Raw genomic sequence first — 27,165 nt, 5'->3', positions numbered from 1 at the left:
GGAATTTTTGTCTGTGTTGTCCACTACTTATGTCCTCATCACTTAGAGACAGTCCCAAAAGCAGTAAATATTTGAATTTGTTAAAGTGCGTGCGTGCTAAGTCCCTTCACTTGTGTCCAGCTATTTGTGACCCCATGGACTGTAGCTTGCTAGGCTTCTCTGTCCGTAGGATTCCCCAGGCAAGAATACTGGAGTGAGTTGCCATGCCCTCCTTCAGAGATCTTCCCAACCCAGGGATCGCCCTGTACCTATCTATGTCTGCAGGTTTTACATCACCCACTCTTCTGAATGGGTTTCCCTGGTGGCTCTGGTTAAAAAAAAAAAAAAAAATGTGCCTGCCAATGCAGGACATGCAGGACACTCGGGTTGGATCCCTATGTCGGGAAGATCCGCTGGAGGAGGACATGGCGACCCACTCCAGTATTCTTGCCCAGAAAATCTCATGGACAGAGGAGGCCCAGGCGGGCTACAGTCCATGGGGTCGCAAAGGAGCCGGACACGACCTAGCGACTGAACAAGTGTTCTGAGTGACTCCTTGCCCTACTTCTCAGCAAGCCATCAGTCATCTCTTGCCTTCCTTCTATAACCAGACGTTCCCAAAGCAGAGCTTTATTCTCACAGTTTAAATGTTTTCATGTTGCATTCATTTTTTCCCCAGTGAATTGCAGTCTTTCCTCTCTCCTTAATGCTTTTCTAAAATTGTTTCCCCTGATACCGCCAGTAACAACCTGTTGGCTAACTCCAGTGGGCGTTATTCAATCCCCGTCCTTTGGGATTTCTCAACCGCATTGCTCTGCTTCCTCCTGGCCCTGTGACATGCTTGTCTTTCCTTAGCTTCCAGAACAGGACACTCTTGAGGCCCTCTCTTAATTTCTTCAATATCCTCAAGTTCATCTTCATTAATTTCACTTTGTCAGCCAGATATGCCCATTCCTTACAAGGTGTCACCTTCCCCTGGAACTCTCATCCGTTCCCATTACATCAGCTTTAGGTGAACCTGTCATGCGATGCCATGTGCGTCCAATCCTGTTCTCTTGTCTGACTTGCCAGCTTGCATTTCCAGAGATTTCAGTGCCTGTCGTAATGACTCTTCAGTCTATAGTGTCAGCTCACAGAACTGGTCCAGTTTGAGCTCCTGATCCAACCCCCATGCTTCTGCTTTCTCAGCTTCCTGTCTCTCTCTCTCAGCATCACCACCATCTAAAGCCCTTCCCACTTCCCATTATTCAGACTCAGAGCTGAGAGCTGTCTTCGATTTCTTCCTTTCTCACTCTTTAATAATTCCTTCACATTTATTAAATCTTTTCTATCCTCAAATATCTCTAAAATATAATCCCGCCTTCTTATTTCTAATTTTTAATTCAGTCTACTTCCTTGTTTATGCCTACTGTCTCACTTACTTTCTAAACCATTAATTGTAATTTATTTCTTCCCTACTGAGTTCACCTCCAGTGATTCTCTGATGCTTACGGATTAAGGTCCAGATGCCGTGGGCATCTGAGACCCGGTGTAGTGTGGTTTCAGCCTCTGTCTGTTACCTTAGGTCTGATCACACCCTGATTTACTGATCACACCCATCTGGGTATTGTTACTGGGTCTGAACACAAGTGTGGTTTCAGCCTTTGTTACCTTTGGTCTGATCACACCCTGATTTACTGTGAACCATCTGGGTTATCATTATTGGCTCTGAACACAATTAGAATGTTTCTGTTTCATCCTGCATAGGTATTTTTCCTCCTACCTGGAATGATTTTTCCATTTTTATTATATAATTTCTACTTACTCTCTAGGACTCAACTCAAATGTCTCCTATTTCATGAGGTTTCCTTTTAATATATTAGCCTTCATTGGCTCATTCCTGTAATATTATGGAGCAGTTATTTTGTGCTAGGTACTAGAGCATTATACTGTTATTTAGTCCTTCTAGCTGTCTTAGATCACTTACTATCTCTTTTTATTTTTATTGAAATATAATTCACACATCTTTTATAGATTTTTAAAAATATATTCACAAAATTTTATAACCATCTTTGTGCCATTGTATAAGGACTTCCCTGTAGCTCAAACGGTAAAGAATTTGCCAGCCAATGCCAGGACGAGAGTTCAGACCCTGGGTCAGGAAGATCCCCTGGAGGAGGAAATGACAACCCACTCCAGTATTCTTGCCTGAGAAAAATCCCGTGGACAGAGGAGCCTGGCAGGCTGCAGTTCGTGGAGTCCCAAAGAGTCAGAGATACCTGACTGAGCACACAGAAAGGAAACCTAACTGATTAATCAACACTCATTCCATTTCTCTTGCCCCCTTACCCCCAGCCTCTATCTACTTTTTGTTTTTATGGATTTGCCTTTTATGGGCATTTTATATAAATGGAATCATATAGTGTATGGTTTCTTGTATCTAATTTCTTGTACTTAACATGGAATTTTTAAGGCTCATCTATGTTATAACATGCACCAGTTCCTCATTCCTTTCATGGCTGAATAATGTTTCACTTTATGCCTATACCAGTTTTTCTTTGCCTGTTTATCAGTTGTTAGACATTTGGCTTGTTTTTCACTTTTTGCTCATTATGAATTATGCTCCTGTCCACATTTGTATTAAAGTTTCCGTGTCAGCCTGTGTTTTCATTTCTCTTAAGTATATACACAGTAGGAGACTGCTGCACTGTATCAGCTCAGTTCGGTCGCTCAGTCCTGTCCTGCTCTGCGGCCCCATGAACCGCAGCACGCCAGGCCTCCCTGTTCATCACCAACTCCCGGATTTGACTCAAATTCATGTCCATCAAGTCGGTGATGCCATCCAACCATCTCATCCTCTGTCGTCCCCTTCTTCTCCCACCTTCAATCTTTCCCAGCATCGGGATCTTTTCCAATGAGTCAGTTCTTCAAATCAGGTGGCCAAAGCATTGGAGTTTCAGCTTCAGCATCAGTCCTTCCAATGAATATTCAGGACTCATTTCCTTTAGGATGGACTGGTGGATCTCCCTGCAGTCCAACGGACTCTCAACGGACCTTCTGCAACACCACAGTTCAAAAGCATCCATTCTTTGGCACTCAGTTTTCTTTATGGTCCAGCTCTCACATCCATACATGACCACTGGAAAAACCGTGGCTTTGACTAGATAGACCTTTGTCAGCAAAGGAGTATCTCTGCTTTTTAATATGGTATCTAGGTTTGTCATGGCTTTTCTTCCAAGGACCAAGAGTCTTTTGGCTGTAGTCACCATCTGCACTGATTTTGGAGCCCAAGAAAATAAAGTCTGTCGCTGTTTCCACTGTTTCCCTGTCTGTTTGCCATGAAGTGATGGGACCGGATGCCACGATCTTAGCTGGGCCTTAGAGTAACTTGTATGTTAGCTTTTTGAGGAACTGCCAAGCAGCTTTTCAAAGCAGCTACACCCTTTACGTTACCACTACCAGTGCATGAGGGGCTAATTACTCCCGATCCTCACTGAACTCATTCCTTTCTTTTTGATTATAGCCATCTGTGTGGGTGTGAAGTCATATCTCATTGTGGTCTTTTGTTTTTTGAAGATGTTTTTGCTGTGGGCCATTTTTAAAGTCTTTATTGAGTTTGTTACAACATTGCTTGTTTTATGTTTTGGTTTTTTGGCACTATGTCATGTGGGATCCCAGCTCTCCTGACCAGGGATGGAACCCACACCCCCTGCTTAGGAAGGTGAGGTGGTAACCACTGCACCACCAAGGAAGTTCCTTCATTGTGGTTTTGATTTGCATTTCCCTAGGGGCTGGTGAGGAGCATCTTTTCATATGCTTATTGACCATTTGCATATTTTCTTTGGACAAATATATATTCACATCCTTTGCCCAATTTTTAATTGGGCTCTGTGTCTTTTTTATTGTTGAATTGTAAGCTGTCTTTTCACATTCTGGATACTAGACCCTTATCAGACATATGATTTGCAGATATTCTACCCCCTCCTGTGGGTTGCTTTCATTTTCTGTATAGCGCCCTTGGAAGCACAAAAGTTTTTAATTTTGATGATCTGTTCTTTTTATTTGTTTACACTTTTAGTGTCTAAGAAACCATTGCCTAATGCAAAGTTATGAATTTATTATCTGTTTTCTTCTAAGAGCTCTATAGTTTTAGCTCTTATGTTTAGGCCTCTGATCCATTTTGAGTTAATTTTTGTAAGTGATACGAGCTAAGTGTCCAGTTTTATTCTTTTTTGTACATGACTGTCCAATTTATCCACCAACTGGTTGAAGGATTATTCTTCTCCCACTGAATTTTCTTGTATCTGTACTGATTATCTTTTAATGCATATGGTTTTTATCATCTCCAGTTGGGCACTAAAGAGCGGGGGTTTTTCTTATTTTTGAGGGCAGGGAGCTTTGGGGGCGGGGGGTTTTCTGATTTTTGAGGGCAGAGGACTTTCTTATCTCAAAGTATACCACTCTGTTCTTCACAGGATGTCATACCCATAGTAAGTGCCTCATGAGTATATTACTGATCTCTGTCTAACCAGATAGTAAGCTCTACAAGGAGGGGACTCTGCTTATTTTTACTTACTGATAGGCTGGCATCAGTAAGTACTTTTGGATAATTAATGATTCCCCAGTGATTAGTTCTTACTTTAGAATTTTTGTTCTCCCTTGCAGCAGAATGCGTACTAGGTAAGAGCAACTTTCTTACAGTAAGTCATCGGTGGAAGAGGTGAGCAGGGGGCAAACGTGATTCCATGGGAAGCTCCTAGCTTATCTGCGGCTTTGCCACCAAATGATTCTACCATATTCAGTTTATATTGCTTGGTTCTCTTTAGCTGAGAATGTATAACCTCTCAGGTTTACAGACTTATGAAGATTTCTGATTGGTGTTTTAGGTTGTGTACCAAGAGTTTAAAAAAACAAATCAAATCCAAGCTACCTTTTCTGTGTATTGGATTTTTCTCTTCTCAAAGTGTGGTAAAAACTAATTCCCTGGCTTTTAACAAGTGCCAGTGCTTCCTGCTGGTGGAATTTGACGAGGCCTGACATGTGAAACCACATTTTGAATAATGAGAACAGGAAATATGTTTTTTCTTGCTCATGGTTTCTGCAGCTATAAAAGTGATTTGCAAAAAAACCCAAAAAGACAAGGAAATACCCTAAGTACCCAATTATAGAGGAATGGTTAATTATCCTATATTGATTCAGTGAAGTATTAAGTTGCAACTAAAAATAATACTTAAGAAAATTATACACCATTAAAAAAATTATGTAACAGTAAAGAAAAATCTACTTTTGCTTCATGGACTATTCTAAAGCCTTTACTGTGTGGATCACAACAAACTGTGAACAATTCTTAAAGAGATGGGAATACCAAACCACCTTACCTGCCTCCTGAGAAACCTGTATGCAGGTGAAGAAGCAATGGTTAGAACTGGAATGGAGCGACAGACTGGTTCCAAATCAGGAAAGGAGTACGTCAAGGCTGTATATTGTCATCCTGCTTATTTAACTTATATGCAGAGTACATCATGAGAAATGCTGGGCTGGATGAATCCCAAGCTGGAATCAAGATTGCCAGGAGAAATATCAATAACCTTAGATATTCAGATGACACCACCCTAATGGCAGAAAAAGAGGAACTAAAGAGCCTCTTGGTGAAAGTGAAAGAGGAGAGTTGAAAAGCTGGCTTAAAATTCAACATTCAAAAATTGAAGACCTGACATCTGGTCCCATCACGTCACTGCAAATAGATGGGGAAACAATGGAAACAATGACAGATTTTATTTTCTTAGGCTCTAAAATCACTGCAGACAGTGACTACAGCCATAAAGTTAAAAGATGCTTGCTCCTTGGAAGAAAGGCTATGACAAACCTAGACAGTGTATTGAAAAGTAGAAACATCACTTTGCCAGCAAAGGTCCATATAGTCAAAACTATGTTTTTTTCCCAGTGGTCATATATGGATGTAAGAGCTGGACCATAAAGAAAGCTGAGCACTGAAGAATTGATGCTTTTGAACTGTGGTGTTGGAGAAGACTCTTGAGCGTCCCTTGAACAGCAAGGAGATGAAACCAGTCAATCCTAAAGGAAGTCAATCCCGAATATTCATTGGAAGGACTGAAGCTTCATTGAAGCACCAATACTTCGGCTACCTGATGCAAAGAGCTAACTCATTGGAAAAGACTCTGATGCTGGGAAAGATTGAGGACAGGAGGAGAAGGGGATGACAGAGGATGAGATGGTTGGATGGCATCACCGACTCAATGGACATGAATTTGAGCAAACTCTGGGAGATGGTGAAGGACAAGGAAGCCTGGCATGCTGCAGTCCATGGGGTCGCAAAGAGTCAGACACGACTGACTGACTAAACAACAACAACAAAGAAATATATTTATGATATAAATTTAAGTATAAAAATATTATATTATTACGCAGTGATTGCATCTAGGTAAAATCATGTATTATCTTGAACTAGGGTGATCAACCATTCATCCTGGTTTGCCTCAGACAATCTGGGTTTTAGCACTAAACTTCCTGCATCCCAAGAAATCTCTTAGTCCTGAGCAGAGTGGGGTGGTCAGTGAACAAATTGCCAAAGAGATAACTGGAGAGAAAGTCATAGCAAGGATTTTCATTTTCTAAGAGTAGACATCAGTGGTGTCTTGTGATAAGGAGTTAATGATGTAGGCTCAGTAAAAACTATTTGAAAATATAAAAACGAATTGATTTAGTTACTAAGTCAAGTCTGACTCTTGCGACCCCATTGACCATAGCCTGCCAGGCTCTTCTGTCCATGGAATTCTCCAGGCAAGAATGCTGGAGTGGGTTGCCATTTCCTTCTCCAGGGCATTTTCCCAACCCAGGAATTGAACCCGGGTCTCCTGTATTGCAGATAGTTTACTGACTGAGCTACGAGGGAAGCCCTATTTTAAAAAATGAATAAAAGAAACTAAAATACTTAAGGAAGCCATGTGTTTGGAGAAGGATCCTCATATATATTTCAGAAGTTGAGAAAATGAGATAGAAATAAGAACTCATGTCCTTAATTTTTTTTTTTTTTTTTTGGCCATGCAGCATGGCATGTAGGATCTTAGTTCCCCAACGAAGGATCAAACCCATGCCTCCAGCATTAGAAATGCAGAGTCTTAACCACTGGACAGCCAGGGAAGTCCCAAGATCTTGTCTTTTTTGAAGGTGTTCTCACCAGTTTTTGCCTTGAGTTAGTCATAGCTGCACCCTCTTCCCTTTCCCCTAGTCCAAGGCAGGGACTGGTCCTAGTCTGCCACCATATAGTCCAGTCACATTCTGGAGTGAAGACAGAAAGGAATGTGTTATTAATGACCTACTCCAGGAGAATTTTCCTTGGGAATATGTGTGTGTGTGTGTGTGTGCGTGTTAGAATATATTGACACGAATAGTCAATGTCTTGACATCTCACGGTTCAAACCCAGACTAGGGTTACGTGAGTATGAACTTGAGAATGTTGGAGGCTCCTGTGACCAGAATGTTACAAGAGTAGAGAAGCCTAGGGGACACCATGTTAGAATCACCTGCTGCAGCTGAGCACACACGCAGTGCTTTATTCATTTAAAGCCATTTTCAAGGACTTTACACAGAGAAATGCCCCACCTACTTTTTCTTCTCTAATCACCACAAATATCTTTTATTCATGGTCCCTAACAAAGTGGAAATGTCCCTGAGGGTGGAAATTGCATCGTCTATATACCCGTCAGGGTCTGGCATCATTTACCATGCAGCAAATGCTCAAACATGGTTGATAGATTTTAGTGATATCTTCCTAGGTTAACGCTCTCTCTGTGTAGGGTAGTAACCTCTCTGAACAAGAATCTAGAGGTAGAGTAAACAGTCCCTGAGATCTGGCATTGTAAGTAATTGTGTTATTTTCGAGCATGATCTTTCTCAGAATGTCTCTAGCACTTAGTATCTGCATTTTATAATCTGACAGCGAATTGTATGTTAATGAGTTTTTGAAGACTGTGAATGTTTAAATTTTTTGTCCCCAAGGGGTAAAACATGATTTCTGATTCTTTTGTGTCTTTCTCAACACCTCTTTCGTGCTGGTCAGAGAGCAGGTGCTTGATAAACCTGTTGACTCGGCTCTTACATAGACACTGGATAGGCAATTTCGTAGTTTCAAGCATTATAGTATTTGAATAAGAAGATCTGGGTACGAAATAAGACTCTCAAAATTACTTGCGGTGACTATTGACAAGTTACATTGATTTATTTGCTTACTGTGTGAACATTGTAAAACAGAGATAGGAATTTTTTTCCTTGATCATGGAAGATCAATGACAATTATTTGATAAAATGTTTTGTGAACTGGAAAACACTGAAAAATGCAAGCACTGATCATCCTTTGCGACTTGGGCATTCATTACGGCATTTGTTTCCATCATCCTTTCTTCTCTTGCCTAAAGGGGAAAAGTATGTAGACAGTGCAGCCAAGAGCCTAGAGGAGGAGCTAGGAAAAGTTAAGACGGAAGGAGACAGATCCAGGCATAAGCGGTGCTGTTTGTACAGAGACAGGGCTGAGGACTGGCCCCTTAGAGCTCCTCCAGTGAGACGCAGAGGCAACAGTGTCAGCCCCATAGAAAGACAGATGGGATAGGTTCTTTACTGTGCCTCATTATTATTATTTTTTACTTTCCTGAAAACAGTGGTACAAAAGAGATCACACACACACACACACACACAAATGTAGATGTGGAAGAAATCAAAGATAGCTTAAGGATGGCATGGAGCAGTCACTTACATTTTTCATCTGATACAGAGTCTGCCTATTGCAGAGAGAAAAATGAAAAAACAAACTTCTGCTGCTGCTACTGCTTCTGTGACTACTCTGCTACACCTTGTCCAAGAGTCAGGCCAGTGACAAATCACATTCTGCAGCCCTTATTCAGACTTCTCTCTTTTCAGTGTAAGAAGGCTGTCCTAAGCAAGAAGCACGATGCTACAGTCTGCTGCAGGGGCCTGTGTTCATACTCTGAATGAGGATGAGGAGAAGGGAGCTGTCTGTGGTCCCTCCAAGTGAAGACCAGAGGAAGATGTGGAGGCCACGTGCAGAGTGCCTTCAGAAACGCGGGTGAGTAAGTCTCTGGGAAGCTGTGAACACTAACGCTGAAAGAAAAAAGAAAACAGCAAAACAAAAAAGCAGCTTAAGGGACACTGTCGTTCTCTATTGGCGAGTCTTCCTGATCTTGGGGGGGCTCTGGAAAGTTCATTTCTGCTTCTTCTTCTTCTTCTTGGACTGGAATAATCTCAATGTCTTCTTCATTCTTTGGTAGGGAAGATATTTCAATCTGCTCAGCCACTTCTTCTTTTATTTCGATCGCCTGCTCCTTCTTTTCTTCAGCTGACAGGAGAACAACGTTCTGGAACACAAAATTGAGCAAACTTTTCTCGACTTTGATCATTGGCACATTTCTCAACAATCTGCACAAATATTGATATCTCCTGGTTTTTATGCTGTTTTCTAAATGCTTCTGCATACCAGGATTGGTTTCCCAGGTGTTCAGATCCTCACCAAACCACTAATCAAGGCTTATCCTCAAGGCCAGCAAATACTTGCCACCTTACCTGGAATGAACTCACAGTGTTTGGGAAAGAACACTGCGATAACAGAGGAATTTATATTTCAGTTTTGATTGGGCTTTATTGGAGATAACCTCAGGAAAGTATTAACTTGCTGTCTCTAATCCTGTTTTCCTCACTTGCAAAATGAAGGCATTAACGGTGATTTCTAAATTCTGTTGCAAAGCTGACATCCTATGGTTCTGAAGCAGTCGACAGTTGATCTATCACTGGGATATTCATATCTCTCAACCGTAGGGCCTCTTTGAACCTGCTGTTTTGGAAGAGAGATTAGGTAGAAAGAAGAGGGGAGAAGGGAGTACTGCGAAATTGGGTTTGGAAGAACTAGTGGCTGTAATCAGCCTTCAGCCATCTAGGTATGGAAACCTGAAATCAGGAGGCACGACTGAAGTCCAGCAGAGTCCAAGGTTAGTAAGAGGATGTACGGAGCACAGGACCCTTGTACTTCTTTTAACTGCCATGCCCCCGCCCCCCTCCCCACCCTGGGAATCCTAGTAGATGTTCAGTGCACAGCTGTTGAGCAAATGAAGTAAGTAGTATTCAGGGCGTGTCACAGTGAAGCAGGACACTTTGTGGGTACAGGCAGGGGGAGAGCAGGTTGGCCCCTGTAAGTCTGCACCATCGAGTGGAGACACACAGGTAGTAATGCACCTCCTCCTTCCCTGTGGACGCAGGCTGCAGTCAGCCCCAGTCAGCCATTTCTCAAATACCCTGAACATTACTGGTATTTTCTGCTTCCCAGAAATATGCAAGAATCATTTTTCATGATGCTCCAGACTCATCAGATTACGCTCTCCATAAATGATTTTTTGCAGGTGAGACTTTCCTAAGGGAGGTTGTGAATAGCACAGCTTCTACTTACAGCTTTGGGTCTGGAGCATATTTTTTTCCATTCATTCTCAACAGTGCCAGCTGTCACAAGTTTCTGGAGGAAGGCAAAGATCATCATCACTGCGAAATTGCTCTGAAGAACAGAAAAATGAGGGTAAAAATGTACTAATGAAGATACGAGAATATGGTTAATGCACAGCAAATGGCTGTGGACTAAAAGTAAATGATTAGAAGGTCAGTTCTGGAGGGAAATGTGACTACCTGTGAGAAGTGCTGGCATCTGCATTGTAGGGAAATGTGACTGACTGTGAGAAATGCTGGCATCTGCATAACCCTAACCCTTAGTGCAACTCCTGGCACATAACAGAGAGTGTGTGTTGTTGACCGAAAGTAAGGCAGTATAATTAGTTGAAGAATCAATTCCGTGGAGGTAAGAATAGTTTAATGTGAGTTCCACATGAAACTGTATCCAGCTTTAGGTGGTATAGTATCACACCAAGGAAATTTCTCCACACCTGGGAGATGTATTTTTTTTCCCTTCAAGTGAAGTGAAGTTTTAGTTGCTAAAGTCGTGTCTGACTCTTTTATGACCTCATGGATAGTAACCCGCCAGGCTCCTCTGTCCATGGGATTTTCCAGGCAAGAATATTGGAGTGGGTTGCCATTTCCTTCTGCAGGGGATCTTCCAGACCCAGGGATCAAACCCACCTCTCCTGCATTGGCAGGTGGATTCTTTACTATTGAGCCATGTGGGAAGCCCTTGAGGCAAATGGCATTTATTACAACTTAGGTTCTTCAATGTTCATCTTAATAATAAAGATTAGTTCCATTAATAGTACTAATAAATGTTAAAGCAAAGGCTTAAATAGCACTTGCTGTGTACCAGACACTGTTCGAAGTGCTTTTCACGTGTTAACTCATCCCTCAGAACAGTTCTACGAATACTGTCACCGTCTCCCATTTTACAGAGGAAGAAAATGAGACAGAGTGCGGTGTGGCCAGAATTCTGCTCAAAACCACGCAGGCCCTAAGCAGCAGACACAGACAGTCTGGACCCAGAGTTGATGATCGTAAGAAAAATGCCGTGCTTCCTTACTGAAAGTAAATCCCATTTCGTACTCACCAAGAACACAAACCGTATCCTGGCACAAAATTCCATGGACTGAGAGTTATTCTCATCAGGGTTAGCTCGTTCACAGTTGTTTATGTTAATATACGGCACCTGAGTCTTAATAAGGTTCAGATTCTCCATTTTAAAAAAGTGGGAAATTGTCATATTAAATATGTCCATGATCAAAAAAATTATTCCAGAAATAGCAGCAAAGAGGCTCAAAGAGTTCATTATTAGTCTTCCTGTGAGCTGAAATAAGAGACACAGATACTTATTGATTAAGTCTAATTTCCAATTGGACAATATAAGCTAGGACAGAGTTCCAGATCTTATTTTCCTGACTCATAAAGGTACTACATCTAAATCCTGCTAAGTCCTGTTTCTCTTGGCTGTTTTAGCATCTTTGTCACTGTAAAATAAACACCTTCCTGTCTGCACCTTGTCGCTCTCTCGGTCCTCCCCACCTTGTTTATGCCACCCATCCAATCAGTTCATCAAGAAAATGTTCTAGAAGCGATCCTTGTACTTCCTTTAGCTGCCAGGGCCCACCCCTTCCCCCCTCCCTCCCGCCCCCTGGAATCCTAGTAGACGTTCAGTGCACAGCTGTTGAGCAGATGAAGTAAGTAGTATTCAGGGTGTGTCACAGTGAAGCAGGACGCCTTGTGGGTACAGGCAGGGAGAGAGCAGGTTGGCCCCTCCAGGTCTGCGCCATCGAGGGGAGACACACAAGTAGTAACGCACGTCCTCCTTCCCTGTGGACACAGGCTGCAGTCAGCCAGCCACCTCCCAAAACAAACACACTTAGGGCTGGCGTCCTGGGTAGCACCAGGGTGTCCGTGTGGCTCACCACCTTGCAGGGATGACGAAGGGTCAAAACCAGGACGATTCACGCAATAAGCACCACAGTGATGTGTGGTTACTGATGATTATCTTACAACACAGACATTTCATCCCTGGTCGTGTGACCTACAGATCAAGTCAGTACGACGGGCTGTACTTTAAATACAGCTTCATCTTCATAAACAGTTGTTTTCCCCACAAAGTGAGTCTGTCAGACCACCTCTAGAGGGGAGCCATCTCAATCTCTCATGGACTTCGGAAGCGACTTAAATTAGTAAGACCTTAGTAAGTGTAGAAAAGTTGAAGAAGGAAGCCTGCTGGTAAACCCTGGACCTGTAGAGAGTCGGGGGGTCTACCTGGGTGTGAATGTGTCCTGTGGAGTTCCATGAGCAAGACCCCTCTAGCTCCTTATAGCCCCTGAAGCACCTTCATATACTTTATCCTGCATATACGTTACTCTGTTTTATCCTCAGGACAATTTCATATGGTAGCAAGGACTGTTATCTCCATCTCATAGGTGAAAATTTAGAGGTACATAGAGGGAAGCTGGCTTGCCCAAGGCTACAGCTCAAGGTTAACTAAGACTTGAGTCAACCACGGTCTTGATTAGACCATTTTCCTCAATGCTGATCTGAGAGAACAGACATGACTTTCAAAGAGATCTCAGTCTCTTGCAGCATCTCTCACTCCTGAGACCATAAGCCTGCTCTTCATTGATCTGCCTCTGTTTCCATGGACATCCCGTTTTCACGTTTGTTATGAACCGATCACAGTAGCATCATAGAGGATCTTTCACTTCTGGGGGTTGAGGGGTAACAGTGCTACTCTGACTCCAGGGTCTTCCAGGGTCCTTGTTTCCAGCTGAGAAAGCAGACGCTGCTCTGCTGTGCGAGAAAGGAGGGCATGTGTTACTTGCCATGCTCTGTGTGGAGTTCTTCTCCGCTGCTGCCAGCAGTGATCCAGAAATGATGAACTGTAAAAAAGAGGAGGTGGGTGGAGAGGGGTGGGGAGAGATGGGAGAAGCAGCGGGGAGAGGGGCAGAGAGGAAGATCACCTTTTAATGTGGAGAAGCGATTGTGAAAAAGCTGTCCACCCTTTCAACCACTTTCCCTGCCCTTTTTAATGGACTCATTCATTTTTCAGCACATATTTCTCCACTATTCAGGCTCAACCACATTAAATCCATGCCTTTCATTCAACCAGCTGGGGATCTGTGACTACGCACTTAGTAAAACCAGAGGCAGAACTCCCATTTCCATGTCAATTAGTACTCACACTGAGAATTTAAAAGTTTTATTTTTAGCTTTCCATTTTTAAAAACAATTTGGGGACCTGTTCTTTGGAGTTCACGGTGTTTTCAATGACTGATGGCAATGATGAGTGAACTGACATACAAGAGGCACTTGGCCTCATGTAGCAGGCACGTCATTAAAATTTGGGCTGCTACCGGAAGTGATCACTGTTTCTCGTGTTCCTGTTCTACTCTTCAAGCTGTAAAATGGAGGAAACTCTGGCTCTAGTCGATCTCTCCTTGCCCTGAAAATTTCAGTCCTGAACCTGTCTTCAGAGCTCATCTCTGAAAGTGTAATGGGGATAAAGACATCACTGCCTCACACCTCATGCACACAGGGTTGCAGACTTGGAAAGCTGCACGTGGAGCAGCCATGAGGCGTACTGCTCCGCTGACAGGCGAGGGGGGTTTACTTGGCATGAGACTGTTTGACCACACGAGACAGGAACTAAAGAGAATGGTCCGGAAGAAGGGCCAGGTGGGAGGAGCTGCAATGCCCCCGCCCACTCTTGCTTTCTGAAACACCAACCCGTACAGTCTAGGACCCACCCAGCTCCACCCCAGCCGTTGAGTTCGGAGAGGTCGTGCTTGCAGCGTCTTCCCTCTCTGTGGACATCCACGTGGGGCCGCTTTCTCTGAATTCCCAAGAAGCATGACCACTGACTCAACCACGAGACTCGGGCTCAACTCAGCCTCTTTTTCCTCTAAAGCACTTCAACCAGACAACCTGTTCCCCACTCCTATGCTTTCCTCAACACATAGGTGATCTGGTATATTCCTGTGGAGCTGCTTTGAACATTTTTGTCTGCATCCCTCCCCAATAAGGTTACTAGGTTTTACTCACCATGATGCCTCCCCAGAGAGGATACCACAAGGTTACACAGATGGGCATGTAGACGTCCATGTGGATCAGCATGAGGCTGCCCAGGGCAATGTGGAATAGCCCGTTCATGATCTGGACAGCCTGTGGGGAGGAGAGGGGCGCTGACGGCGGAACTTCCGCAGGAGGGCGGAAGGGCGGTGTGAGATGTCCAGAGCAAGCGTTCAAGGGCCCAAGACCTTTGTCATCTTCAGATTCATTTCCCCCACTACCCGGGCATTTCCATGGCAGGTATACTGGGATACTGGTGATGAATTGGGATGGAGGCCCCTAACTGTGCAAGTCTCAGGATCAGGGCATGGGAGTATAAACTGCAGTAATCTCTGCATCCCTGGTTTGACCACCGCCCCCCGCCCTAACCCCCACAGCCCGTGTCAGACATAAAGAACACCTCATGTTGGATCAGATACCTTCAAGTCAGGTTGAATCCTGTACCTGGCCTGTAGCAGCTGCTTCTAGAGGCCAGAGAGTCCCTAGGATGTGGAATGCAGGGTGACTGACTTACCCCCAGAGCCTTCGCTTCCCTCATGAAGAAGCTCTGTGTGGGGCCCACCACCACAGGCACCCTCCTGGGAACCCCTTTCTGAGCAGCATGCATGGCAATGGGACCTTTCAGAGGCTCTGCTGGGAAAGCTCCAACCATTGAATTCCTGGGTGTCGTCATTTCACCCTCAGACTCCTGAAGATAAATAATAAAATGAGAGGAAACGGGATTGTTAGCCAACTTGTACCTTGTCGTGAATCTGAATGGTTTGCTCTGTGTTCTCTGCATGGTGTCACTGAAGGCAGTCAGGGCCTCCTCCTACTGGCTTTGGATCTGAGGCAAGGCCTCCTTCCACGTTCTGAGACAGGGTGTGGGGGAGCATCTCAGACAAGGTATGACAAGTGGAGTATTTCCTGCCTGATCAGTAATCGAGGATGTCAAAGTCATCAGTGATTCTGGCCCTGCAGTGTGAATTTCTGAGCCCCAAGGGCACCCATTAAAAGACGCTTGCTCCTTGGAAGAAAAGTTATAGCCAACCTAGACAGCATATTAAAAAGCAGAGACATTACTTTGCCAACAAAAGTCCATCTAGTCAAGGCTATGGTTTTTCCAGTGGTCATGTATGGATGTCAGAGTTGGTCCATAAAGAAAGCTGAGTGCCGAAGAACCGATGCTTTTGAACTGTGGTGTCAGGGAAGATGCTTATGAGTCCCTTGGACAGCAAGGAGATTCAACCAGTCCATCCTAAAGGAAATCAGTCCTGAATATTCATTGGAAGGACTGATGCTGAAGCTGAAACTCCAATACTTTGGCCACCTGATTTGAAGAACTGACTCATTGGAAAGACCCTGACGCTGGGAAAGATTGAAGGCAGGAGGAGAAGGGGACGGCAGAGGATGAGATGGTTGGATGGCATCACTGACTCGACGGACATGAGTTTGAGCAAGCTCCAGGATATGGTGAAGGACAGGGAGGCCTGGTGTGCTGCAGTCCATGGGATCAGACACGACTGAACGCCTGAACAACAATATGAAAGGAATGATTTCCGTGAGGCCAGACTCTTACATCTTCCCATACATGGAAAAGCACTGAATTCCCTAATTTGGAAGGTCTGATTTCCTTTAATTAACAATAACATCTTGATGTTCAGGCTACCTGCCTTTTGTTTCAAAACTTCTGAATGACCTGACGCCTTCCCTCAGCTCTTCAGGGCAGTTCTCTCAGGATTCCTTGAGATGCTGCTTCCTGGGCTTAAGTCCTAAAAATTTCTGCCAAATAAAAGAACATTCTCAACTTTTAGGTTGTGCCTATTTTTTAGATGTACAGGTATCTGGCTCAGGGATCCCTGCCAGTACTCTCGACACCCACACGAGGGTCATGGTTTTTCTTTGTGGAGAACGTCACGCTCATTAACTCGTGTGTTCTGTGTGTCTGTCACCCGTGGGTGCTTTTCTTGTGCTTTAATATAAGAAAATGTATTTTTCACGGGCTTGTCCTTGTCCCTTTGCTTATCTGCTTCTGTCCGTGGAGATGGGCCAGAGTCACCGTGGTGGAAGATGCTGAAGACTGGGCCTGCAGTCAGGAGGGCCAGGACAGCCTGCCCTGCTCCCACTGACTCTGCAATCTTGAGTACATCACCTCAGGGAGGTTCTCGAAGGTTCCTAGGTTCAGATCATGATTTCCCTGTTTGCTGTGAAACTTTGGGCAAGTTCTTCAAACTCTGGGCCTCAAGTTCTTCAGCTATAAAACGGGGGCAGTGATAATTCTTGTCTCGTACGGTTGCTTTAAGACTTAAATGGCCCTATGGCATGTGTGCCTCAGCCGGGGGCAGCTCAGACCTCAGCATCTCGAAGAAGCCTTCCCTGAGCCCTCAGTCCACAGTGCGGCCTCCTGATGACTGTCCTGCAGCTCCTCCCTTTCTCTGCTTCGTGGTCACTTACTGTGAGTAGTTGCTGTGTTTGCCTGCTGCTTTATCGTTTGTCTTTCCCTACTACAACATACATCCCTTGCGTTTCTTCTTTACTCTTCACAGCACGCCTGGGACTTCCCCAGAGGTCCAGTGGCTAAGACTCCACTCTCCCACTGTAGGGGGCCCGGGTCCCATCCGGGATGAGCCATCTGCCGCAACTAAGAGTTTGCACGATGCCACCAGAGACCCCGCACGCTGCGGTGAAGAGGGAGGGGCCTCGTGCCGCCCCGAGACCCAGGGACAGCCGGCCAAGTAAGTGAGTAGGTTTTAAAGTAATGAAAGCGTGCCTGGGTTTAGAAGTTTCCTTGTGAAGGTAAGTGAAGAAGTGGATGCAGGTGAAGCACCCATGTCTGAAGCGTTCACTTCTTTTGTTCTTGCTCCTGTTCTTACCATGATTTCCTTTAGGAGCATTTGTTTCTATTTTTTTTCCCATCTGAAAAATGAGACCGATACACCTTTCACAGACAGGTTGTGATAAATAAGTATGTTAACGTAAGTGAAAATGCCCCGTACACAGGAGAAAGTAAATGTGGTCTGATCTCTGGGTTCTGAACAGAAATGTCCCTTTCCGGTTCTGACACTTTAAGACTGTTCTACCTTCTTCATCGTGTGACCCCCTTCGTAATTCATTTCTGTGGGTCAGTTACTGGCATGAATTCCGCGGAGCCTTTCCTGGGCCCTGGAAGTCTTCCTTTAGGGACAAAGAGTTCGTGTTGTCCTCATTGACTGAGTCACATGAGTGGCCTTGGAGGCCGAGGCTGTGCATCCCGCGTGCTTACCTCTGGGTGCCTTCCGGGGTGCTGAGGACAGGTGTTGGGAGCCTCCCAGGCCCCGTCCTGTGCCCACTTCCCAGTAACAAACATTCTGGGCCTGGCACCTCATCTGAGCCTCACGGGGGAGACGGGAGGAAGCATTGCCTCACTTGTGCAGAAACGGCAGTAAGGACACAGAGGCGTGAGTAACTTGTTCAAAGTCACAGCCACCAGGGATTGAAAATGAGGGCTTGGCAGAAATAGAGGCATCATTACAGAAAACAAACATACGAATCACCAAGGTGGGGAAGGGCGCAGGGATGAGCTGGGAGATTGGGGCTGACGTCTGCACACGCCCAGGCATGCAGGAGCTGACTAATGACAGCCTGCTGTGGTGCAGGGAGCCCCGCTCAGTGTTCCCCAATGTAAACGGGAAGGAAATCCGAAAACGAGGGGGACGTGTGTTTATGTAATAGCTGACCGACTTGGATGGACGGCACAAACTAACAACAACACTTTAAAGCAACTACACGCCAATAAAAATTTTAGAAAATGAGGGCTAAGACCTACACAACACAGTATCTATGATACCAGGCTGCTTTGTCTCCCGTGGGGAACAGGACTTTAGCCTTTCCTTTGTGAAGCTTTTCCTTCTATTCATATAAATGTATGATTTGGGAGGTTATAAATCAGCTGAAAGCAGAATATCTGTCTGAGCCGTGGTTGAAGGAACGAGGAGAGGCTGTGGGTTTGTCACACCTGATGTTTGCCCCGTCTCTAGACTGCCAGATGCCAGGTGGTCTCAGGGACCTGCTTTGCACCACAAACCTCCCCACAAGACCGCCAACAAAAGGCACTATATTAACATAGACCGCTAAGGGAGTTTACAAAGTCATTTCTGGTGAGCAGGCGGAGTTTTCAGCGCCAGTCTGAACCTCAGAAACCACTCTGTTCGTTTGACAAATGAGGAAACTGTGGCGCAGGGATGGGACATGCCTTGTTGGAGACCTTGCCCTTGGGATTCCCCTGGTGGTCCAGCGGTTAAGACTTTGTGCTTCCAATTCAGGGGCTGCAGGTTCGATCTCCTGGGGAACTAAGATCCCCCAAGCTGTGTGCAGTGCAGCCAAAAAAAATGTTGATGTACTCCCATAATTATATTTTTAGGACTTTATTCCCATGAGTCATAAATGATGGACATGTTTTTTAAAAAAAGACCTTGCACTTAGTGACAGAGCCAAACCCAGGGCTCTGAGGCTGGTGCTTTTCTCTGCACTGCAGGCTGGACCACATAGAGTTGTTCACGGAGCACCTGCTCCGTGCCAGGGATATTGGGTACCTGGTTCCAGCTCTCCCACACCTTTCCTACTAACTGGGCATTTTGTCTTTCTGTGGGCATGGAAATGGGAGTTCTGAGAACTTAGTTAATTTTCCCACGGTTAAGCATGGAAGGGCTTCCCTGGTGGCCCAGTGGTAAAGAACCTGCCTTCCAATACAGGAAGTGTGAGTTGGATCCCTGGGTCGGGACGATCCCCTGGAGTAGGAAATGGCAACCCACTCCAGGGTTCTTGCCTGGGGAATCGCATGGACAGAGGAGCCTGGGGGGTCCATGGGGTCACAAAGAGTCGGACATGACTTAGCAACTAAACAAGAATAACAAGTATGGAATGAGCCGGGGTCACCTTGCTTCTCTCCAGAGCCAAGGTCATCAGTTATCTGGACAGAAGGCAATGACTGGGCTACTGTTGTTTTAAAGTCTCCTTATTTCTCAGCTGCTTAAGCTTATGCCTATGTTACTGGTGACATAACCTTTTATGTGAACACGTCCTGCTAGGGCTGTGTCAGCAAAGGCTAATGGCAGTAATGACTTTGGAGGGGAATATTTTATTTCTCTTAAAATGATGTCTCACTCCAGCAAGTGTATTTCTACAAAACCTCCAACACATATATTACTGTAAATGGTAATTTATAAACACAGACATACTTGTTTCTCTATGCTACTTCATTTTTTCATGGAAATAACTATATATATACCAGAGAAGCCCATATATATATATATTTATAGCAGGTTATTGCGGACTGACGACTGAAAAGATTTTATTCATTTTATTCTATGCGGATATATGAAACTGGACCACGCACTCATCAGAATACTGTAGATTCCTGCAGCCTTACCCTGTGTACTTTTTTCTTTAATTGTTCACCGTGACTTTTTGTCCCCACCCGTGTGTTTTCCAGCACACGGTTAGGCTCAGAGACCAGTGGGTACACTTGGTAGCGATTACTGATCACACTGGTCAAATGTGGTCATAAGAGGGTTTTATTCTCACTTAACTATACTAAAAGCAGGACTGCGTTGATCAGACCCTGCCCTGTGTTATTAGAGCAACTTCTGCAAATCGTTTGGGGTTTGTGAACAGCGCCCACACGGTTCCCCTGTCCGTCTATACTGAAGACCATCCACAGCCTTTATGGGTTTTGGTTTGAATAATGACTTTGAGGTCCAATAAGCCCATCCTTTACTCAGAAGCTCAAAGCTGCACAGCCCTTGTTACCTCAGCTTCCTCCTTTGCCACTCAAAATAGTTCTCCTTTTCCCCTCGTGGCCCCCGAGTGCCTGGCTCTGAGGAGGCGTGGCCTCACTTCCTCCGCGCTGCCGGCGCGCCTCGCCCGGCTCCTTTCACTGCGGTCTTACTTCTTCAGAGATCTGCCCTCGCGTCTCTGGCTCTTGTTCTGTTCATGGAGTACAAGGCGGAAAGAGCGCTGCTGTTTCTAGGCCCCAGCTCTGTTGCTTGCTGCCTCGGTGATCTGACCTCTCCAGTCAGCGTTTTGTTTTGAGAACGTGGGATAATTTCAACTTAAGGCGCTCAGAGGATAACCGTCACTGGAACCTGCGTGTTTTTTTTAATCTTTAATTTTTTTAAATTGGAGTATAACTGTTTTACAGTGTTGTGCTGGTTTCTGCCATACAGCAGCAGGAATCAGCCGTGTATGGATGCACATGCCCTCCCTCGGAGCCTCCCTTCCCTGTGCCATGCAGCAGCGTTGCACTAGCTGTCTGCTCCGCTTGCACACGCTCGTGTGTACATGCCACTGCTACCGCCTCTATGCGTCCCGCCCTCTCCTTCCCCCGCGGTGTCCACAACATTCAGAACAGAACGAAGAACCTTTGTTAGGATTAGCAGGTACTGCAGGGTCCCCCAACCCCAAAGCCCCTTCCTCTACCCCGGGCCTGCCCCGGCGACTTCCCAGCCCTACCCCAGGCCTGTGCCCCCAGCGTCTCAAGCGCTTCCTGTCTCCCTCCACCGCCTCACCACCCACTTACTGCTCGACACTCCGCGGCTAGTTCCTGCCGGAGCCACTCGGCTGAAACCGCTCTTTTCAAGGACTGTGCTGCAGGGATTTCCCTAGAGGCCCAGTGGTTTAAGACCCTGCGCTTCCACCGCAAGGAGCACGGGTTCCATCCCTGGTCTGGGAACCGAGATCCTGCGTGTCACTGTGGTCCTGCACGCCACGAGCTGGGGGGAGACAGCTCCAAGAGATACAGACTGTGCTGTTGAGCTAGGCACCAGCCCTCAGACAGCTTCACGTCGGTATCCCTGCCTCCCTGGCTTGGAAAGCTGGAGCCATATTCCTCTCCAGCTCTTTCATCTCCACGTGGAGCCAGTGGCCAAGTCCTGCTGTTTCTACCTCTGCAAGGGATCTTGGTTTGCAGGTGGACCTTTTTCTTTTTTCTTTTTACTGCCAGGGTCACCCCATGAGTGAGATTCTCGTTTCCTTTCCTGGTCTAGCACAAAAATCTTACTTTTCTGACTTTCATCTCTTTTCCCTAATCCATCCTCTGTGTGGCTACTAGAGCAGGCTGTCTAAATCCCTGCTGAAGTTATACCTTTTCCTGCACTCTAACTCATCTCTGATCCATCATCGCCTGCTGGAGAAACCCTCCCCCTGGCTGCTCACAGACTCTACATGACTTTTTTTTTTTTTTTTTTTACAGTTTCAGACTTTGCTTTATTCTAAGAGTTTAGGCTTAAGAAGCATTACCCATCTCTTGGTTTCCAGAAACACTGGTGGTCTCAACATGGTTTCTTAAACTCGCATCCGTCCACTGCCCACAAAGCCACTGGTCTGGACACATCTCCTGCCTCCCAGGCAGCACTACTGGTAAAGAACCCGTCTGCCAATGCAGGAGACGCAAGAGACGTGCGTCCAATCCCTGGGTCGGGGACATCCCCTGGAGGAGGGCGTGGCAACTCACTCCAGTGTTCTTGCCTGGAGAATCCCATGGACAGAGGAGCCTGGCGGGCTACAGCCCAGGGGGCCGCAAAAGACTCAGACAGACTGAGCACACACACATGGAAGGCTCTTCCTGGGCAGAAATTCTTCAAACCCCCAGCTCTTTGCATTCCTTCAGTTCAGTTCAGTTCAGTCACTCAGTCATGTCCGACTCTGTGCGACCCCATAGACGGCAGCCCACCAGGCTCCTCCGTCCCTGGGATTCCCCAGGCAAGAGTACTGGAGTGGAGTGCCATTGCCTTCTCCCTTTTCTACACACTATGAGCTAATAAATAGGAAACTGAATCACTTTCCTGGGCAGCTTTACGCACACTCAGGTGTCGGACCAAAAGGCGACCATTTCCCCTCACCTGTTGATCAGTGAGCTGAGACCATTTTATGGGAGTGTTGCTGGTTTCAGGAAAGAACCATGACAGGGTTAGCTCATCTCTATCAGCCTTCACTACACCCTTCTCGCACCGCCACCCACCCCACCAGCAGCTGCTGTAATGGATTTGAGGCAGGGTTTTGTGCTCAGTTTGCTGTCCACCAAGCCCCTCCAGAAACTTTTAGCCCGAGAGGCTTACCAACACCTAAGGCTATTCACATTTAGTGCGATATCTCTGGAGACAAAAGCATTTAAAGCGAGAGGCGTGTTATTTTCATAATAGCCTTGCCTGATTATTTTCTCACTTGGTACAGGGCCATTCTAAGAGCGTCAGGATTTTAGCTCGTTATTCTTCATAATGCAGGGGGTATTACTACTGCCCCCATTTTACAGATAAGGAAACGGAGGAATATTGAGGTTCAGTAACTTGGTGGTGGTGGAGCTCAGGTTGGAGCCCAGCAGGTAGTAACCATGCTTTAATGTACATATTGCAGTCTCTGCTTTTGTAGAATGACCCAGAGTTGACCGGCCCAGGCCATTCTTGAGAGAGCGAGCAGTTACAATGGTAGGTGGACTGCATGTCTTGGTTTCGCCCCTCCTCAGATAAAGACACTGCCAGAAAACCTGACCAGGGAAGCCCTAGAATCAAAGCTGAGACTGTTGTCTCGTGAACCATCCTGTGTCGTATCCACCACTGCCTCACAGTCACTTAAACAGAGCAAATGAATTCCTTACCTGAGTCTCCGAGGTCTCAAGGCTCAAGGGCTGATGTGTGGGTTCTGGCCGCCGAGTTCACCTCACCAGCTCGTTTCCCCAGGACACGGGGGCCAGAGTGAGCAGGGCCAGGCCTGGGAGCGCCGAGGGATACCAGGTGACAGGAAGTCAGGGGCTTCTGCTGCCTTGGGCTCTGCGCTGATGGCTTGGGTTTAATACACAGTTATGAGAGCCAGAGGATATACAAAGAAGTTCCGCCATACCAGGAGGTTTCACTTCTTGAAAAAGACCCCAGGGACTGCCAGGCGTACTTCACGCTGCCTTAATTAGGACTGTGTACCCCCGCCCTGCAAGCAGGTGTGGATGGTCCCCAAGGGCAAGAAGGGCTCTAGAAATTCTCCCAAGAAGGGCTGTTAGGACTCTTCCCTTTTTCCATTTGCTGTGGAAGGAGGCATCTGCGCAGAGCGATGCGGGGTCACCTAGCCCTTACAGTGGAAGTGGTGTGTGCCCTCTGCACCCTCATTGGCCCATACGTAGAGTTCTAGTGGGACCATGCGTGTCTCATGTTGATTTTTTAGTAGAGATGGCCTAAAAATGTTGTTTGGTGCTATAGATCGAGTCCCCGGAAGCCTTAGGTGAGAGCTCCACATTTGGGGTGTCACTGAAATAGCACCTTTACCTCCATGCTCGCCATTTCCCTCCGCCTGTCTAGTCCCCTGTGTCCTCTCTGCAGCAGGGGCTGGAGCTGTGTGACTCCGGAGCCTAGAGCCAGATAAGAGGGGGTGGAGGAAGATGATGGCCGGGAGAGTGAGATGGAAGATGGATCAAATCAAATCAGTATGGAACAGGAAGCAAAGAGAGCTTTGTCCAAAGATACTGTACCCCTTGCCCTACAGTATACAACCTTTTTGTTCATAGTTTGGATTTTCCCTGACTTTTACATTTTCATATCTATTGATTTATCTCATCAGAGACCCAGGGCTATAGTTGGGCAGTCGTTTGCCAAGTCTAAAGGGCCGAAACACGGCAGCTCTGCGGCTGAACCTGACGTCAGTTCACACCCTCTCTCTTGCTCTCTCTCTCTTTTCTATTTCTCCCTCTTTTCTTTAAGGTGATCTGGAATCAGATGATAAACACCAAGTAAAAGTCGTTCTGGAGAGGCTGATTTGGGGGCAACGTAGAAAAAGTGCCATCTCCCCACCGCTGGGGCAGCTCCTCAGTGGGACAGGCTGGCATTTGAACAGGGAACTTGCTGCGGTGGAGCACACACAGGTAGAAGCCACGCGGCCGCCTCTCACTGACGTCGCAGAGTGGAGAGGTGGACACGTGAGACCCCCGTCTGTTTAAGGTTCCGGCTGCGGGTCTGCGCATATCTGCTGAGGCGCTTCGACAGCCGGCAACGCCCCAGGGTCTGAGTCGTGGAGGACTGTGAGGCCTGAGGCCTTCCAGGCCTTCCCTGGTGGCTCCGCGATGAAAGAATCCGCCTGCAGTGCGGGATATGCAGGAGACAGGATTCCCTCTCTGGGTCAGCGAGATCCATCCCCCGGAGAAGGAAAGGGCAACCCACTCCAATACGCTTGCCTGGGAAATCCCACGGACAGAGGAGCCTGGTGGGCTACAGTCCACAGGGTCGCAAAGAGTCAGACACGACTAAGTGACTAACACTTTGGCTTTTTTTCGCTCTTGCATCGGCAGGTGGATTCTTTACCACTGAGCTACCAGGAAAGCCCCTTCCTTCTGCTTTGAGGGACTACTTTATATTAAAAAAAATAACATTAGTTGCATATCTGCTTATATGCCAAACACTGGCCATGTAACACCTATGGTATTGATTCCGTTTTATAACTGTGGGAACCAAAGTTCAGAGGAAACGGGGGAAATGGACTCTAAGGCACAGAGTAAGTGATAGTGATGTTTGGGAAGCAAGATAACTGCAATTATAAATTTCAAAGAAAGCCCACCATTTTCTGAGTGATTTTTACGTTCCAAGCAGTCATAGAATCCATTCACATTTCATTTAAGGCTCGCAGTAAACACATTAGGTAGGGAGTATCATTACATTTCAGTGTAGGAATTTAAAGCTCAAAAGGTTAAATGATGTGTTCAGGTCACTTTGCTTTAAAGGTCAAAACCAATGCCTGGCTTAAAAGCCCGTATTATTAGATGACAGGCCCTTCCTCCTCAAATATACCTTAAACCCTACCCATCAGAACCCTACCCATTGGCTACCATCTACTTTTCATCGGAACCCCACTCCCCCACCCTCTGCCCTCAATTATGCCTTTTCCTTCCAGCTTAGAGCAGAAATGAAAACCTGCTTGTTTGTTCTTGAGGCATGCTGTTTTCCCCATGCCTAAAGAAGCAGAGGGTAACAGGATTTAATGTTAGGGATTTTGATTCAAATCCTGAACTAAATCATGCTCCCTTCTGTAGTCTGAGAGTTAGCCACTTGGAGCCTCAGTCTGCGATGCGGGCTAGTTACACCTCTTTCAGGGTGTCAGTGACAAGCGAGGGATGACAGAGGTGAGCCCCAACTCTTCCCAGGCAGCTGCCATCAAAGGGCGGCCTGCGAATCTCCGGGAGTTTCTTGAGACCCTCGTAGGAGGCCTATGACCTCAGAACAATTTTCATCATAATACTAAGGCCTTATTTCCCCTCTTTGTGGACGTACAACAGCATTCTCCACAGGCTGCAGGACGTGAGACACTGCAGCAGGTTGAATACAGGAGCAACCAAGAGGATCTGTCTCCATCAAGAGCGAAGCAGTGGTTTCCAAGTTTTGCTCTGCATTGCAACTACCTGGGAACCTTCAAAAAATATTGATGTCCGACTCTTACCACATTCTGATTTAATTGGTACGAGGTGGTATGTGGTGCATTGGGGTTTCTGAAAGTTCCCCTTGAATGTGCAGTCAAATTAAATGGGGTTTTGTTTTTCAATGGATATAAAGTTACACAAGACTAGTAAGTTTTAGAGATCTGCTGTCCAGCAGAGTATTTATAGTTAATAATATGGTATTGTGCACTGGAAAATAGGCTAAAAGGATAGACCTAATATTAAGCATTGTCACTAAAATCTAAAACTAAAACCAAAACCCACAAAGGACAGAAGGACCACTTTGGAAGTGATGGGTAGGCTGAGCGGCTTGGTGATGGTACCGGGCATATGTGCACATAAATGTGTGCAGTTTTTTGGTGAATAAACTATAACTCAATAAAGCTAAAAATAAAAGAATCTCACGTAACCCTAAAAAAAAGATTTACAAAACTGTATATCAATGTTACTCTCCACACTAATTCTTATTTTTTAAAATAGAGTTATTTTAGTAAAAATATTACCTGTATTAATGTATAATGATGAGTTAAATATTTTTTCAGAGTGTCAAGAGGCCCTGAGACCAAGGATCTAAACGATGTCAGTGTGTTGGGCTAGAGAGTAAGACTGGGCTCTGGATCTGGGTTATCTGTTGCGACATGACTTTGCCATTGCAAACTCTGTGCCCTTGGGTACTTGACTTACCCTCTGTATGCTTCAGCTTCACTGGGTCTGCAAAATGAGTATAATAATAAGGCCTGCCTTTTAGATTTGTGTGTGTGTGAGGTTGAATAAGCAATGCCCCTGAAGCACGTGGCGTGGTGCCTGAACGCTGCAGTGCCTTCTGCAGTCACCTGCCAGTGGTTACAAGTGGCTAACGTCGGTCAGTGTGGCCTGTGGGCCTAGCCGTCCTTGCAGCCAGCCCATCTTCCCACACGAGTGGAGCAGGAGCCCCGAGGCTCAGTCTCTCGAAGTCAGCGGGAGGCACCTCGGGCCCAGCTCAGCCTGGCTCTGGCTCGTTTCTCAACCAGCCCCGCACTGCCATCCTTTAGTTGAGTGAACGGACCACTAACAAAGGAGGTGACACCATGGCAACTGTGTGATTTGGGGAGAGGAGGAGAGGGTCTTGCAAAGAGGCAGGATGTGTTTTATCAGCCAAAAGTTCCCAGACCACCCCCCTGCCCGCCACCCCCCCAGCCCCCCACCAAGCAACTCTGTGAGTCACTCCCCTTTGCTTCAAGGAATTACTGGCC

The 27,165-nt window shown here is 46.1% G+C and overlaps 1 protein-coding gene and 1 long non-coding RNA gene across 3 annotated transcripts in view; one reads left to right on the top strand and one right to left on the bottom strand.

The window, feature by feature from the left end:
* Positions 1-11,946, top strand: part of LOC129627736 (uncharacterized) — a 42,514-nt gene extending 30,568 nt beyond the window's left edge. For both annotated transcript variants that reach the window (XR_008702673.1, XR_008702674.1), the window contains 2 exons: positions 8,893-9,058; positions 10,474-11,946. This is a non-coding gene — a long non-coding RNA (uncharacterized LOC129627736). The remainder of the gene's footprint in view (positions 1-8,892; positions 9,059-10,473) is intronic.
* Positions 9,062-15,184, bottom strand: MS4A1 (membrane spanning 4-domains A1). Its single transcript, XM_055547262.1, has 6 exons — positions 15,026-15,184; positions 14,485-14,604; positions 13,266-13,322; positions 11,522-11,758; positions 10,430-10,531; positions 9,062-9,347 (listed from the first exon to the last, which is right to left on the bottom strand). The coding sequence occupies exons 1-6, from the start codon at positions 15,182-15,184 to the stop codon at positions 9,132-9,134; spliced, it is 891 nt and encodes a 296-aa protein (XP_055403237.1). The 3' UTR covers positions 9,062-9,131.
* Between the last annotated feature and the right edge of the window lie 11,981 nt (positions 15,185-27,165).

Source organism: Bubalus kerabau, chromosome 15 (genome assembly GCF_029407905.1).
Source record: "Bubalus kerabau isolate K-KA32 ecotype Philippines breed swamp buffalo chromosome 15, PCC_UOA_SB_1v2, whole genome shotgun sequence".
In the NCBI taxonomy this organism is placed as follows: domain Eukaryota; kingdom Metazoa; phylum Chordata; class Mammalia; order Artiodactyla; family Bovidae; genus Bubalus; species Bubalus kerabau.
The sequence above is the reverse complement of the archived record's forward strand: the minus strand, read 5'-3'. Positions and strand labels throughout refer to the sequence as shown.